This window comes from Dermacentor andersoni, chromosome 9 (genome assembly GCF_023375885.2).
Source record: "Dermacentor andersoni chromosome 9, qqDerAnde1_hic_scaffold, whole genome shotgun sequence".
Taxonomy (NCBI): domain Eukaryota; kingdom Metazoa; phylum Arthropoda; class Arachnida; order Ixodida; family Ixodidae; genus Dermacentor; species Dermacentor andersoni.
Window position 1 is genome coordinate 121510913 of NC_092822.1, and position 16761 is coordinate 121527673.

Below are 16761 nucleotides of genomic sequence, written 5' to 3' on the forward strand. Positions count from 1 at the left end.
GTAAAAACGTCATTTAATACGGATGCATAATGGGCAGGGGGAATTGCGTTATCAGTGCTACCAACATGTGTTGGAGCACCAGTACGCCTTTCAGTGCAATTCTTCCACCCTACCGTTTCATCGCCGTGCCCTGACCCCACCGACTACATCAACAGGCTGTGAGCGTCTTTCGCAACACTTCATGCTCCTGAAACTCATTGCCAGCACCGTACCTACGCATCGCATATTCCCGAAGAGCTGGCGACGTCCTCTTAAGTTTTAGTCCGCCGTGACTGCAAACGGAAGCCTCTCCAAAGCCCTTACGACGGTGCATATCATGTCATTCATTATGCCGACAAGCATTTCACCACGAACACAAACGGTCCACATGTCAATATCTCTGTCAATCGCCTCAAACCCGCCTTGGTTGAGGACCCACTCCCACAGTCATCGGATAAACAGGTTAGCCCAGAGCGAGTTGGTCTTTGCCAGGCATCAACTGTACTTCAACACACAACACCCAGACCCAAACTCCTCAAAGTACCGTTCCGGCGACCAGCACGGCAGCGGAATCGATGTCGAGGAAGATGGGGAGAACGGCGGCTGGCGAAGAACAGGCCATTGCCTGCGAAGCGAAGCATGCGCATGGCTCAGATCACGCCCGGCCGGAACAAGGTGGCCGAGAGATTTATCCACCGAGGAATGACCGTCAGCAAGGGCCTTCAATAAAAATATACTCCTGTTTATTGTGGCTCATCGTCATCGCTGATTTAGTACGCCACAGTCTCATTAAGTCTAACTACAAACATACCCCTGCTCGGCGACAGCGAAAAAGGAAAACCTTAGTCCTCAGTGTGGAAAAATGAACAGGTATACTTACCTACATGTTCAAGAAGGTCGAAGTGATTTTCCGAAATGGACAACCTATCCATTGCTCCCTTCAAAACTTCTTTGTCAGCTGTACTAAATATTGACAGAAGTACGTTTACCATGCGACTTGGAGGCACTGAAACACAGGAAACAAGAACATGTTAGTTGTTCACATTTTCAAAGATATCTGCTGCTTCATTAAGCCAATTTAACGGCGCACGTTGCAGTCTGACTAACTCGAAGCCGAACGTGTGGGAAAAACTGAGAACACGGGAAGCTCAACTTTCGCGACTGTCAATAAACGGAGCTTAACCGCTAATATAACTAAATTTTTCCCAGGAAAGAACGAAAGGTTTTGGAGCTGCAAACATACGTAAGCAAGCAAACTTAATCCACGATAAGGCATTCTAAAACTTAAAGTACGTATGGAGTAACTACACGTACAACAGATGGAAACACGGAATAGGGTTTGTTTGTATTTTTATTTCTTCCTTGCACATTGTAACTTATGCCTGAAAAGCCCATGCACGTCCCTACCGTGCGCAATTTATTAGCCTGACGATGCTAATGTAGATGCGACAATAACTAGGGATGCAAAACAACCTAGCTGAGAGCTGTGAACTGCTGTCAAAATGAAGCTCCTGCATGGTGTGGTTCCATACAACACAATTTTACAAGCTTATATTGAGTTAAGTGCCAGTCTGAGCCGTAACGCAGTTGTCTGTGCAAGGCTTACAGCTAACTACAAAAAAATCTGTGAAGTCGTTGTGAGAATGCTTTCCCCACCATTGAAAAATGCACGGGTTGATACACCGCAAGCTTGGTATAGCACGCTTTTCGAAAATGATGATCAGTGCAAAAGCAATGTGTGATAGGCGCTGATAAGTGCTTGCCAGCACGCAAGCCCTTATCTGCACGCATGTCACGTCGTGTCCGTGTATCTAGGCATTTCCTATCTCAATACCGGTAGAGCTAGGGCTAACTTAAATTACGGGGCTTTACGTGCCAAAACCACGATCTGATTATAAAGCACGCGATAGTGGGGTACTCCGGAATAATTTAGGCCACCTAGGGTTTCTCCGCGTGGACCTAAATTTAAGTACTGGGGTGTTTTTCCTATTACGCCCCCATCGAAATGCGGCCGCCGTGGCCGCGATTTGGTCCCGCGACCTCGTGCTTAACAGCGAAACCCCATGGCCACTAAGGAAGCGCGGCGGATAAGGATGTGGCTTTGGTTGACCAGCCGCGGTGGCTTAGCGGATACAGAGTTGTGCTACTCAGCAAATGTGGTTCACGACCACGGCAACCACATTTTCATGGGAGCGGAATGCTGAAACACTCGTGTCGGACGCTTTGGGTGCGCGTGCAAGAATCCCAGGTGGGCAAAATTAACCCCGAGTGTGCCACTATGGTGTGCCTCAAAAGCATATCGTGATTTTGGCTCGTAAAACCCTTAAACATTTTTTGGGCTTTGGTCATGCGGTGTTGAAGTTTCGTATATATTACACGCGGCATATTCTCACTGACACCGAAAATGTACCATTACATTATTGACGTCATAGTAACAGTAGTCCTCGAAGCACATCTTCGCTGTTTCATCATCTCGTCTCATAAAAGTCACGCTTCAGCAAAGCTATCCGCAGTTATAGGAGGCTCATCTATTAATGGCATTCTTTCTTCTGTGTAAACTTAAAATAAGCCATTGCTTTTTGCCGAAACTTCACCAGAAAAAACACCTCGATTTGACTTGAGTTTTCTTTTGTGCAGTTGGTCAGTGGCGCCAGTGGCGGTTCGCCCACTTCATCACCATGACCGGCGGATCGTTTGGGATGAACGATAAGCAATGTTTAAAATAGAGGGAGACGAATGGCTACATCATAAGGTTGATAGTTCTCGCGCACACTGTAACTCGGTTAAGAAGGAGAAGTGCAGGAAACAAGGGGCACGATTTTCGCTCCTCGCAGCCATATGATGCCAACATGCCAATAAAAGCATTAGGGAGCCTATGTGCCGCTTTAGTTGATACAAACAAACAATAGGGCAAAGAAAAATGAAAATGGTCGAAGAGTAAGTGACCTTGTCGCCGGTGGGCGCCGCACCTACATCCTGTTACGTCTCAACACGGCCCAGAGTGGAGCTGCCACGAGGCAGCTCCATCCATCCGGAAGTGCCTATCCAGAGCTCGACGCCGCGTTGACACCGACTACTGACGGGTCCACAAAAGGACCCTTTACTAGTTAGTACCTTTCAGCCTGATCTACTGATGAAAAGGGCCAACGTCGAATACTACCAAAGAGCGGCACCGACCTGGGATTCCTAGATTGCGACGCGCTTGCTAAATACTGTTACGTGTAGAATGATTGTTAAATTTGCTAAATATGAGGGGCATATTTAGCAGCAACTGAGCTGGAGAACGACGGAACGATGAGGTTGCGATTGGTCGGGACGCAGTCATCAGATTCCTTAGTCTAGACGCCTAGGGAATACGACGGTAATAAGAGCGGAGACCTTTCGTGCAGAGAGGACTGGCTGACGTGTTCTAATGTGAACTCAGATGTTTAATATGCTCCTGCACGGAGTGGGCTTCCGTATGTGGAGCCAGTGTAACAATTCTCAAAAAAACCTTTTTTTTCCTTTATTCTTACTACCGGATGTACTCGTCGATGGGCTTGGTGGGTTCCTGGCGCAAACGCTACCTCACAGACGCAACAGACTGTGGTCTGTTGCGTCAACAGGCAGCGCTGAAATCAAGAAAGGAGTCCTCACGATGTGGGATCGGCGGACCTGTGAACGTCGCTCTGGGAGATACAAACTTTGCCAGCTCGAGGTAAAGTGCTGACGGATGAGTGACTTCTGTGGATCCGGGATCAACAGAGCTCCTTTTCGTTGCTCAGGGAGGCACAACAGTCACGCTGGTGTCTTGGACGGCTCGAGGAAACTGGGGAGAAGAGCAACAGAAAGCAGTCCCCGATCTCGGATAGGCGGACCTGGAAACATGGCTCCGGGAGACACAACTTTCGCAAGCTTGAGGTGGGGTGAGTAATAGAGTGACTACGTTTTGCCGAACAGTAAGGACAGGGTTCTGTCGGGCAATTAGGTGTACTTGATCGCCACCGGGAGTGCGGTCAATACACGGGAAGTTGTTGTCGGCTCTAGGGAAAGCATGAATATTACAGTGGTAAAGAAAGAGATGCTGTTGCTCTTGGCAGCAGAGTTCGGTATGGATATTAACCATAACTTGAGAAAGCCTGAAATTCGTACTGCGATTGACAAAGTGGGTTTCGATGAAGACGAGCTCACAGTTGCCTGAGAAAAGCTATGTCGCGAGAGGAAAGAAAGGGAGGAAGAGAAGCGCGAGCAGGAAAAGAAGGAGCGTGAAAGGAAACAGAGTAGAAGAGAAAAGAAGGCGGGCCGAAATTTAGCTCGCGAAAATAAGACTCGAAGAGGCAAGATTAGCGCGAAGGGCGGATGGGGCGCCACCGCAAACGGAAAGTCACCACAAACGGCCTGGTCATACCAGGCAGTGCATTCGTAGTGCCATGCCTAAAAGGCAGGTTGAGGGTACGAAAGGTGCAGGGGGTCTGTAGCGAGGGGAATGACCTAAGTGTCCTTTGTATTCCCTGGCTGACAAGTTTGAAAAGACCTTTCAGACAGCGACCGCCTCGCGTACGGCTCAAAGAAGTGATGCAGCCGTAGGCAATTCAGAATGTCTAACGGCGACACAAGTTTTGTGAACACAGGTGATTGGTTTTAACAGCTCACTGACGTTCTGAAAGGGATAGCTTGCGCGGGCGTGAATTTTAGAAACTTTGTTTTCTCGATATGTCGTTCTTTCTCTCAAGCAGACAAGTTTCTTTTTTTGTGTGTGAGATACCCTTGTAACGCAAAGTCTAGGTTATTTCTTAGGAGCCGCTACTGGCACGCTTAAGCGTCAGTTCACTTTTGGGAAGGTTTGCGAAATTTTCTTTTCAAAGTAAAATGGGTGATTTAGAGGAGCCGTCGTTTAACCACACAAGTTTAGAAATTGTTTGTACGATTCAATTAAGGTGTGTCATCCTTGGACATAGAGAAGCAAAAAATTAATGCATGTCTTGCAGGTGTATTCAAAAGACAGCAGCGTTTTGACTATCGCTTAGAGCGTGCGCAAAAGAATTCGCAAATGAGCTTGAATATTCGTGTAGCTTTAGGCGCGTGATTTACGCAACATCTCTTTTCTTTAGAGCAGGTCCTTTGTGGAAAATAGAAAGAAAACGTTAGTGCGTACGTCGCACAAGAGTGGAAGATAGCGGAGCCTTATTCAGAATATGTGGAGTGTTCTGAGAGAAAAGCCTTGTTTTCACGGCCTGTGCTTGCCTCGCCAGACTTTTGCAGAGAATACATTCTCTGGTGCGACGCCAGCGACCGTGGTCTAGATATCGTCCTTGCGCATTACAAGGGAAGCGGTGAAATGCCTCCAGTACTGTACCTCAAACGAGATGAGTTTAGCACCTGGGAGAAATAGTGCTTGTGCATAATATAGGCCATTGAAAAGCTTGGACGCTATATTCAGCGCACCAAATTGACGGTCAAGAGCGACCATTATCCTCCTGCAATGGCTCTAGCGAATGTAGGAAAGAAACGGCTGACTGCTCTGATGGAGTCTCATCGTGTAGGAATACAACTTCGAGGTCAAGTATAGGAAAGGGAGGTAGAATAAGAATGCACATGCTCTGAGCCAGGGATTTCAGGCAATGAGCTCAGAGTATTTTTTAGGAACGTGTTTTGTACAAATCGCTATCGAAGTTAGTCAAATAGGTCACAAAGACAGAAATATGTTACCTATCTCACTAACATGTTTCTGTCTTTGCGAGAGCTAAAAACGACAAAAAGAGAGAGAGAGAGAGACTGGTAGAACGTTGTAAAGCGATGCGGGGATCATAATGTCTGGTAGGCGTGTTGCTCGGGCACGCCGGCCAGTGGATATGTGTGCCTGTGTATTCCTTGGAAGAAGGACACGCCCTAGCGAGGGATGGGTCCTCGAGGTGCGGTGTGACATCAGCCATCACTTCTAGAACAGTCTCCGAGGTCGCGGCCGAACATGGACGCCTCGGGGAACCTCACAGCTGGTCACTCTCAGATCAAATCTCTTCTCGGCGGAGGTGTCTAATATGTCTCAACACGACTACGGGTATTCATTAAACGTTTGCCATGAGGTAATCCCACCCATCGTTCTACCCCTATCTACAAGTGAACGCAGCGTTGACGCCGACTGCTGACGGGTCCACAAAAGGCCCCTCTATCTGTACCTGAGAGCCTTAATTAATGAGGAAAAGGGCCAACGTCGAATGCTACCCAAGAACAGCGCCGACCTCGGATTCCTAGATTTCGGTGCGCTGGTTAAATCTGCTAAATTTAATAAATATGCCGAATATACTAAATATGCTAAGTATACGGGGGATATTTAGCATCATTGGAGGTGGAGTGCGGCGGAACAATGCGATTGTGATTGGCCTGACTACAGCATAAGATATCCTAGTCTAGGCCCCTAGGGAAGATGACGGTAATAAAAGCGGAGACCTTTCGTGCACAGAGGAGTGGCTGGCGTGTCCTGATGTGAACTGAGACGTCTATTATGCTCCTGCATAGAGTGGGCTTCCATATCTGGAGGCAGTTTAAATAATGCCAATAAACCCTTTTTCCTTAATTCCTACTACTGCACGTATTCCTAGATGGACTTGGTGGATTCCTGGCCTAAACGCCACCTCGAGCCGCAACAACCATCAGCATTAGCATTGGGTGATCTACCAATTAAGTTCCGGCAACTGTATACGCACACCAAAAATGTTCAATATGAAGAACGTTATGTGTCATACTACACCTCTGTGTAAGGAAAAGAACAGCAAAAGAAAAATTTTACACCCGTACCTCCACTCCAAAGGTAGCTCATCAGATTCTCCGCCAGGCTAACACCCCCTGCGTACATATCTTCACTTCCATTTAGGTTTGCAGTTTTGATGTCAACGTAGAGGAGTAGCATTTTGTTCCTGTATCTTCCATTTTCTGTCGTGAGAAAAAGACACTGTTAACATCCGTGAATCTATAAAATGCAGTATAATAGCCTATTGTAGCGATTTTCCCCAAAACAGATGTAGCTACGAATACGCATACAGAAGTAGAGGAGAACATACACATGGGAGTCACCGCAATCAGAGTAACATCTCTTGCAGCTTTGTTCTACCATGAAGCATTGAAAACACTTCATTTTTGTGGTAATATAAGCTCTAAACAATCATTTCGTACTCTAAGAACGGAAGTAATGTAACGCACTGTAATTTTGTCAAATGTAACTGATGGTTATGTGGCGGGAAAAAATACTGGTATAAGATAGGTAGATAGACACAAACAGGAGAGTGTGAGTCAGAGCAAATAAATCTACGAAATAAAATTTTGAGCAACATCAAATGGTCGCAATCGCAGCAATTGGATACCAATAGTCAAATAATTAAAAATTACGTGACGACAAAAATAGCAAAAATTTGGTCCACGGTAGAAACCCGAGCTGTAGCGGCGCCGACAGTGTGGAACAAACGGAAGAACGGAGTAAGTCAAAACTGCTTCAATTCAACTCAAATCAGCTTTAATTTCAATTGAGCTTTATTTTTTTCTTGATTACAAGGAGGGAGCAACCGCATAAAGGCTACTGCTCTGAGAAGCTTCACGGAGACGACCACTCACTTCTTTAGCAGCAACGAACAGCTTGAGATAAAAAGCATGCTTCGCACAAGGATCTAATAAATAAATATGCACGTGATGCCTGAGCGCATTAAAATTATGTACAGGTATTTGCGCTATACGTTAGTTCGGAAAATTCAGCTTGCTTCAATCAATAAATGACTCTCAAGGTACTTCATCCTGTCTGGCACAGTTCTTATTTTGTGCGTTAGTGTCTGTGCGTGCCTTAGTGTATGTGTGTGTGTGTGTGAGTGAGTGAGTGGAATTACACGGCATGAAAGGGTAACTCCGGCAATTTTTCAATGTCATCTGCTGTCAATGAAATTTGCTGCGTATTTTCTCAACACTTTCTTCTCGAAAAAATTCGGCGGAATCGAGCTCTAGACAATTGTCGACTATAATGCATTTAGCAATGAATCAATGTAGCGACAGAACGTATTGCCACCGGAGAAACGAATTATGTAAGAGGCGTGTACTGCCGCAGGATTTCTCGGTCACGTTTCCCTAAGAACAGTCGGTGCCACGTGGCACCGCTACCGCGAAGCCTACGCGAGTGGGCTTCAAAATTCATGGCGCATGTCCAGCGCTGAGAAAAGCGTAATGTAGCCTCCGAGATCCTCTCGAGCGCTTCTCTCGGGACATGCTGCGCCATCTAGTAGAAATGGTGAAATTTTCACGCGTAGCCTCCGAGACGAGAAGCGTGGCTCACCAGTGGCTGCACACTCAATTACACATACTACTCAGTGGCCCAACTAAGCTAGCTATTCGTCGAAGAGTGGCACATACCGTGCTTTCATGGCCCAGTTCGCTTAAGGGTTGGCGTGAAAGCCTTTCATTGAAAAGTATACTATGCGAAGCAAACAAACAATGACACCATGGAAAACATAGGGCAAAGTACTTGTGCTTACTAATTGAATTAAAGAAATTATAAATTAATGACAATGAAAGTGGATGAAAAGCAACTAGCCGCAGGTGGGGAACGATCCCACGTCTTCGCATTCAACGTGGGATCGTTCCCCACCTGCGGCAAGTTCTTTTTTCATCGACGTTCAGTGCCATTAACATATAATTTCTTTAATTTAATTAGGAAGTACAAGTACTTTCCTTTATGTTTTCCTTGGTGTATTTGTTGGCTTCTCATGACATAATTATTAAAGATCAGGCCCCTCGGTTAACCCTCTTTCTAATCGTTCATCTAAAAGTGGCACATACCCCGTGCATCTGTGGCGCAGCTTGCTAATGTATCCGTTTGCTGTGGAACCCTTGTGACCTGGGTGCGATTCCAGTCATCAATCACTAATAAGGTCTTAAAAGGTCTTGTTAGTCATTGTAGAGCGGCGCATCCAAAGTGGCACATACAAAGTTACCAAAGTTGGCGTCAAAGAGCTTCATTGAAGGCTAGCACGGACTGAGCGACGGATACCCACTGCTCAAGTAGGCATCAGAGTTTTTTGGAACAGCGGTATCTACCCAGTCCCGCATCTGCAGTGACCAATGCCGAAGTTGAATGGGTTCGTTGGAGAGCAGCGTACATACTCAGAAACCCAAGTCCGACCCATGGTGTGTTCGAACCCGGTTCCATCAGCACAGTAGCTCGAAGGGCTACTCCGACAACGAACTACTCAGTGATTCAAGTATGCAGGAAAACGATTAGTTGCAAACATACATAGATACAAACATAGTTGGCCCCCGGAAAGTGCGTCATGTATCCTAAGAATGCATATTTAAAAACCAATTTGAGAGTTGTGCAGAATTTTTACAAGTGAATTTTGTTGATTCCTACAAACCATCTGCCTTGTCTGCTCTTCACCTGCTGGCCACATTGAGTTACGACTAAACAGAGGTATACGCAGAGCATTGCGGTACTGAATGGCAGACAGCAGCGCCAAGTAGCCGGCAATTGTAGGTGTAGATGTATATCTACATAAGTTGGTGCTTGGCGTAAGAAGTTTCTGCCGTTGGAAGTTACATTCTGTGTGGATGGGCAAGTGATGGGTGGCAAGTAGCGTTATGTTGTTGGCTGCACGAGCATCAGCCCTCACTAGCCGCACGCGTAGTTTGAGCCGATGTGGACCGCGCTCAGCCGAGGTGGTCTGTCCTATTCGTCGAGGTCCTGCTAGTCCGGACCTGAGCGACTGACTTGAAGCTAATTAGTGGCTAAAGGCGCTTCTACTAGGAAACTACGAGCTCCCTAATTGAACGATTGTACGCGCAATTTTTTAATATATGACTAAGTTAGGGAACATATGAATTGTGAGCACGAAAATAGCACGAAGAATCATACGTCCGCAGCATAACAATCTGCACTGGGGTATCCCACTCATTGTTTTTGAAGTTGTCCGGTCCTTCGTACGAGCAGGACTCCGGGTGATCCGAAAGAGGTTACACGCAGAAAATCGGCGTGCTTGGCTATGTTCTGATGATGATGATGATGGGAGTTTATTGACGCAAGGGCATCTAAGGCCAAAGAGCGCCAGGACATGTGTTTTGGTTCAGTAAAATTGTGGGTTTAATGCTATGACCTAAAATAGAGGCTGTATAGAGGCCTACACGTAAGATAAATATATAAATACTAGTGAATGAATCCTAAATTAATTACGAAGATATAAATATAAAGCGTAAAATGTATTGGTTATAGGCACACATGGTAAATTATTGAGGATTGCCCGAGTCCCTTGCCGTAATATTCTTGCTTAAGCAAGAAGTGCAAGAGAGCTCAGACACACTTTTGTGCATCGGACTGCCTCACCTGTGAGGCACAATCTGATGGTTAGGATGATATGAGATGATGTCTAAAAAGTTAACTTCTGCAAGATAATTAGGCACTCTTTTAAAGTTAATAAGTGCATCCTCTGATAAAATATTGAGGAAAGGGGGGTATATGATTTGAGTAAAGTTCCCTAAAATTAGCCACTCGCTCTCGGTGAAGTTGAGGACATTGAATGAGGACATGTAGGACGGTTAAGTTCTCACCGCAGCGGGTGCACGTCGGTGGGTAAGTTGCAGTCAAGAGGTATTTGTGTGTGCCGTAAGTGTGTCCTATTCTGAGTCGTGCCAGTGTGACTTCGGTGTGTCTATCAAGATTCAGTGGGAAAGATTTGGTTAACTGCGGCTTAAGCAGGTGGAGCTTATTTTCATCTTCCTTGTCCCATTCAGCTTGCCAATGATTACGCTTGGCTATGTTCTGACAATATATTATGTCACTGATGCGAGGTTTCGAAGATATTTCGAGCCAACGACGAGCAGTCACCCTCTACGATGCCGATGTAAATAAGTGCACCGGTCAGCGCTTTAGACACTCAGCGGCCTTTTTACCCGGGGGACACTGCGCTCTATAAATCGACATAAATATGAGGAAAGCATTGCGCCATAACATCGTATAGGAAGTATGCAAAATGCTTCCGTGAGGAGAGGCAAAACACCCGAAATTGCAAGCAGCAAATATCATATAAGTGGTTAGGGCTATCCTGTGTCTCCATGTTGCAGTGGAATGTGTCGCGCTGGCGCTGGTTCTCGTGGCGGGAGGTCAATGAAACGGCGATTCAAGGTTATTCATGGGTATTGTAGCTGTCACTGACTGCTCCGAAGAGCTCATGCCACGGAAATTGCGCCGCGAATCCGCTCAGCATCTGCTCTTTGTCGCTTTCCTTCTCGGCGCTGGCTGGACCGGCATGCCTGGACTAGCTGGACCGGCAAGGGAAGGCGTGCCAACCGCCAGCGGTTGGCGCGCCTTCCCTGCTGGCGTGTTAACCGTGACGTCACATGAAGCTGTTCCCTAAGCTTTCGGTTTGGTTGTTCTTATTTTAGGTTATTTAAAACAAATGTTGAATTGGCGGTACAATTCTACGATCAGACGCGTGACAGCGGAGAAGTCTGAACAATCTAAAATGTCATTATGTTGAAATTTTTAAAAAATCACCTGAGTTGCCTTTATGTCAGTCTACCTGTACGATCTCATCTACAATTTAAAGAAATTTACTCATGCCTACATACGTGGCCATGCAGGCTCCCGGCTTCCAGAGAATCCATGCCGAGACTATGTATGTGAACACTCTGAAGGACTCCCTTTTTATATTCAAATAACTCACAGGCTCCATTACATGGTAGCATTGTCTGAGTGGGACAAAATACATGAAAAACGCAATATCTCAGGAGCGAATGCATCGATTGAAGAAAAACGATATACAATTGTTAGCGACAAACACCAGACATCATACTCTTAAAATGAAGGAAAGCAGTTATACAAACATTAGGTTTTAGAAATGTGGCTATATAAAAACGTAACAAAACTTGGCTCAGAACTAAACAAGAGCAGTTTCATGTATGTAATAAAACAGAAAACATTTCGTTTTGGTATTAAGACATAAAAACGAAGATATTAGGTAAGTATGGCGGTTATCCTGTCTCTAAATGCGTTAGTGTCTCTGGTGTTCGTGACGTCATCAAGAAGGAAATTCCAGTGGCTTGTGGCAAGCAGGACAGCAGACTTGTTAAGTGATTTAGTATGACGCTAAATGCGCCGAAAGCTGCTGCGATTATGAAGACGATGTGATATACGGCATGGCTGAGACGAGGGCAGCGTGTTTCTATGAGGACTGAACATCATTTTATGAAATAAACAAAGCAGTGCAACAGTTCGACGTTATTCTAAAGATGACAATGATAGCGTCAACTTGTTTGTCACCCTGTAATGTCGGCTATAACCGCGAGCGATGAAGCGCGCAGCACGGTTTTAACCGATTCAAGGGACGGTCTTATGAATGCTTGGTAGGGTGACCAGATGGATGATTCAAATTCAAGTTGTGGGTGAAGAAACGTCAACTAATCTAGTTTTCGGGTCTCAGGTGGCACACCATGAGGATAAGGTTTTAGATATCTGAGAGTACGTGCAGCCTTAGCTACGATTTTACTTATGTGTGACGTCCAAGAAAATTAGGAGTAAAGTGGATGCTGAGGTATTTGTATGAAGATGCCGTTGAGACGGGGTGATTGATAAGCAAGTAGGGTGAACGCGGAGTTAGATAGTTCTCGGCTGAAAGTTACTAATTTACACTTGTCAGTGTTTATGGTCATTAGCCATTTAGCGCACCATGTTGTTACACGGTCTAAATACTTCCGTAGCGCAAGATGATCAGTGTTATTGGAAATTTCACGGTAAATAACACAGTCATCTGCAAAGAAACGAATGGCAGAGGTAATATCTGTAGGTAAGTGGTTAATGTATACTAGAAATAGTAAGGGGCCCGAGACACTGCCCTGAGGAACACCAGACGATACGTCAGAGAGGGATGATGAGCGCTCATTTATGCAAGTGAATTGTTTGCGAAATGAAAAAAGTTTATAATCCATGAAAGTGTTAAAGAATCGATGTTTAACTCGGAGAGTTGGGAAAATAAACGACAATGTGGTACGCGATCAAATGCCTTTGAGAAGTCAATGAAAACACAATCTGTCTGATGGTTATCGTTCATGTTAGATAAAACTTCATGAGTAAATTCCAAAAGTTGCGTATCGCACAACAGCCCTTTCCTAAAACCATGTTGATGAAGGTAAAAAAAGCTGTTTTCTTCAAGGTGCTGTGCGACGTTTGATGCAGTAATATGTTGTAGTAGCTTACATGCAATGCGTGTTAGACATATGGGCTGGTACTTACTAATATTATTTTTCTCCCCAGATTTGAACACTATGATGATTTTGCCAATTTTCCAATCGGACGGAAGTGCGCCTGTCGACAGAGACTGCAGAACAATGTGATAGAGGATTAAGCTTCGTCAGTAATTAAATTTCCGCCGCCATCCTGTAGAGCTATACGGGCGTGCGGGTTGTATCACCCTAAAGGTGATACATAGCTGACGGTGGCCTGTTAGGCTTTTCACGTATGTTCAGTGCGCTGGGGAGCCTGGAATGAGTATTGCCATATACGTTGGTATAACTACAATCGTATTAAAATAGGGCGTCCCTGAATTTCCAATTTGCGAAACAGCTTTCCAGTTACTCTTCCTTTACAAGCAGCGGCAAAAATTCCTCAGCCAAGTGCTGCAGCTGAGAGCGCACCACTGCATTTAAACTACCGGCGATAGAGCAAACATGCGCTGCTGCTAGTAGACTTTTTTATACATAGCAAAGTTGAAGTAATCCAGTCCGACTACCTTCTCGTAGAGAAAGAGTTCAGTTACACATCTACCCTGATGAAGTGCAACTACTCTACAAAAATAGTCCTACATGTGACAAGCAGCTACACTACGGAGAGATTCACATTGACAACTTTATGCCAACCTTTTTTTTTTAGAGCCTCATTACCGTGTTGACTTGTGTTGGTGTCTCTCTTCGCAGCTACAATAAAGGGTGTTAAACGGAGGTTTGAAGCGTAAGGAACATATTTTCTGCGGTGCTAGATTTGATCTGATGGTAGAGTTTTAATCAACAGAAAATCTTTTGGAAGTAACTAGTAATCTTGCAGATTATTTTGCAGGTGAGCGTATTTCCTACTTTTCATAACTGCTGTTTCTTGTTTCGTTTCCCGGATTCTTTACAACTCCGACCTAACAATGAATAAAGAATCGCAATTATATGCTGGCATATTGCGTTTCTCACCCATTATAACGAAAAATCTTATAGTTAAAAGCGCTCTGGGTCAAGGGTTGAAGGTCCAAAAAATGTCACCCTAGTTTCGGGAAGAACTATATGTACACATACGAACATCAAAAGAGCTGCAACTTGTTGCAAGGCCGGATATCAGTATGGCAAGAATGATTGATAGAATTGCCGTACCACTACCGAGAGCATCTTTCACGAACAAAATCAATATGCATGGGTGACGTGAGCGCTCTAGAAAGGGCCTATGAGATTTGTGCTTGAATATTCGGCACAATCGACTTCTGTTGTATTCCGTGCTACTGTAAGTGAGCGGCTTCACTTCAGTGTAATACAGGAAAATGTATCCTGTGTTGCAATTTGTGTCTGTTTATCACTTGAAGTTGATGCTTTCGAATCCACCTCCACGCATTTCTTCAGGCTGCCTTTTTATGAGTGAAATATTTGTACATTGATTTAAAAGCAAGTACACCTCAGAGAGGACAGAAATTCATTAAGCGGCGCGCCATCCTCTTATCTTGCCTCACATAGTAAATCGTGTCCGTGTAAACCCATTTTCAAAAACACGGTCATTCTGTCCCGGCACCCTAACCAAACAACACTCGCGACACGTTACGCTTACAGCGAAGGCTTAAAAGGTTAAAAGTGAAAGCAAGAACAAATGTAACCTTAAAATCTATTGTAGAAGGCACTTCAGAACAACTAAAACAGAAAATAATTTGCGACAAAGCGAAATATTACGGAACGATCCTACCTTCGTTTATTAAAACGTCTCCCGAGAGATTCTGGCGCAAAATCACACCTAAATCTTCTTCTACCAGTGGGTTCATGATAGACGGCAAATGTGTAAGTGATGAGACTGTCGTTTGTTCTGCTTTTAACAAATTCTTCCAGTCGGTATTTACCAAAGATAATGGTTCCCTTCCCAACTTTTCTATATCGCTTCCTGTTATATCTGACGTTTTCATTTCTGAGAGCGCCGTTTTTAATTTGCTATTGAACGTTGATACTAAAAAGTCACCAGGACCAGATAAAATACCAAACGCGTTTTTAAAGCGTTATGCGGAATGGTGTGCTAAGTACCTGTATGTCGTATTCACCAGATCTTTACGCGATGGTTCCCTACGGGATGACTGGAGGACGGCCGAAATCAAACCTTTACATAAATCTGGGGAAAAACACACATCGACAATTACCGACCAGTATCTCTTACATCTACATCATGCAAAATTTTAGAGCATATAATTCATAAACATATATTAGGTTTCGTAGAAGAGCACAAGGTACTTACAGATGTCCAACATGGTTTCAGGCATAGGTTTTCTACTTGTACTCAGTTAGTTGAGACTGTTCACGATCTCGCACAGGCAATTAATGAAGGGAAGCAAACAGATATTGTGTTCATGGATTTTCGTAAAGCATTTGACAAGGTATCACATAACAAATTATTCCATAAATTAGGGTATTATATAAAAAATGAGCAGATACTTACATGGATCAGAGCCTATCTTACTAACAGACACCAATTTGTCACCTTAAACTATACTTCTTCTAACAATACAGAGGTTGCGTCCGGAGTCCCCCACGGATCAGTTTTGGGACCACTTTTATTTCTATTATTTATAAATGACATAGTCGCAGAGCTTTCAGTTTACGTGAAACTTTACGCAGATGACTGTATTTTGTATGAAAAGATATCTTCTGTTGATGATCAGGTGCGTCTAAATAATGACCTGGCAAAGGTCACTGCTTGGTGCGAACAATGGCAAATGTCTATTAATTTTGAAAAATCTTTTTTATGAGAATCACACATAAGAAAGAACCTCTTCAATTTACATATAATGTTGACAACGTATCTCTATCAGAGGTAAGAGAGTACAAATATTTGGGCCTATGGATAACCAATGAGCATTCCTGGACGAAGCACATAGATACTGTTGTTGCGAATTCTTTGCGTAAACTGTTTTTCTTGAGGCGCTCACTGAAATCATCTACGTCTGATGTTCGTTTACTGGCGTACAATTCCTACATTCGTCCGTTGTTGGAATATGCCGTAATTATTTGGGACCCATTCACTTTAACCAATATTAAAAAACTGGAACGTGTACAGCACAAGGTAGTTAGGTTTGTCTTTAGTTCATACGGCCGCGCGTCTGTTGGTGAGCTCGTAAGGCGCAGTGGATTACTGCCGGTGACTGTGCGCAACCGTATCTGTCGATTAAAGTTCCTCTTTCAACTTGTAAACGACCATTATAAGGTTAACACTTCCAAGTTCTTTACTTACTCATCAGCTTATAACACGAGACGAAGGCATGCTTTATCGATAACCCCCATCAACGCACGGAATAACTGTTTCAAATATTCTTTTTTTCCTAGGACAATAACAGACTGGAATAATCTTAATTCTCATATTGTTACCCAGAATTCCTTATCAATGTTTGAAAAATGCTTGCAAATGTTATGAATTCGTGTGCGTTATCTGCTTGTATGTTTTTTTTTTCTTGTATGTTATGTATTCTTCACCAATGTCTGAAAATGCCTGCATATGTGATGGATTTGTATGTGTTTACATGCTTGTATATTTCTATGTATACCCACCCTGCTATG

The 16761-nt window shown here is 44.3% G+C and overlaps 1 protein-coding gene across 3 annotated transcripts in view; it reads right to left on the minus strand.

The window, feature by feature from the left end:
• The window catches only part of LOC126529665 (dermonecrotic toxin SPH-like), a 94306-nt gene that overhangs the window by 21016 nt on the left and 56529 nt on the right, over nucleotides 1-16761 (minus strand). For 2 of the 3 annotated variants that reach the window (XM_055069935.1, XM_050177178.2), the window contains 2 exons: nucleotides 6754-6888; nucleotides 860-985 (listed from right to left, as the gene is read on the minus strand). In XM_055069935.1, the coding sequence (XP_054925910.1) occupies nucleotides 860-985; nucleotides 6754-6888 (261 nt within the window). The remainder of the gene's footprint in view (nucleotides 1-859; nucleotides 986-6753; nucleotides 6889-16761) is intronic. The other variant, XM_055069936.1, reaches the window with a different exon arrangement.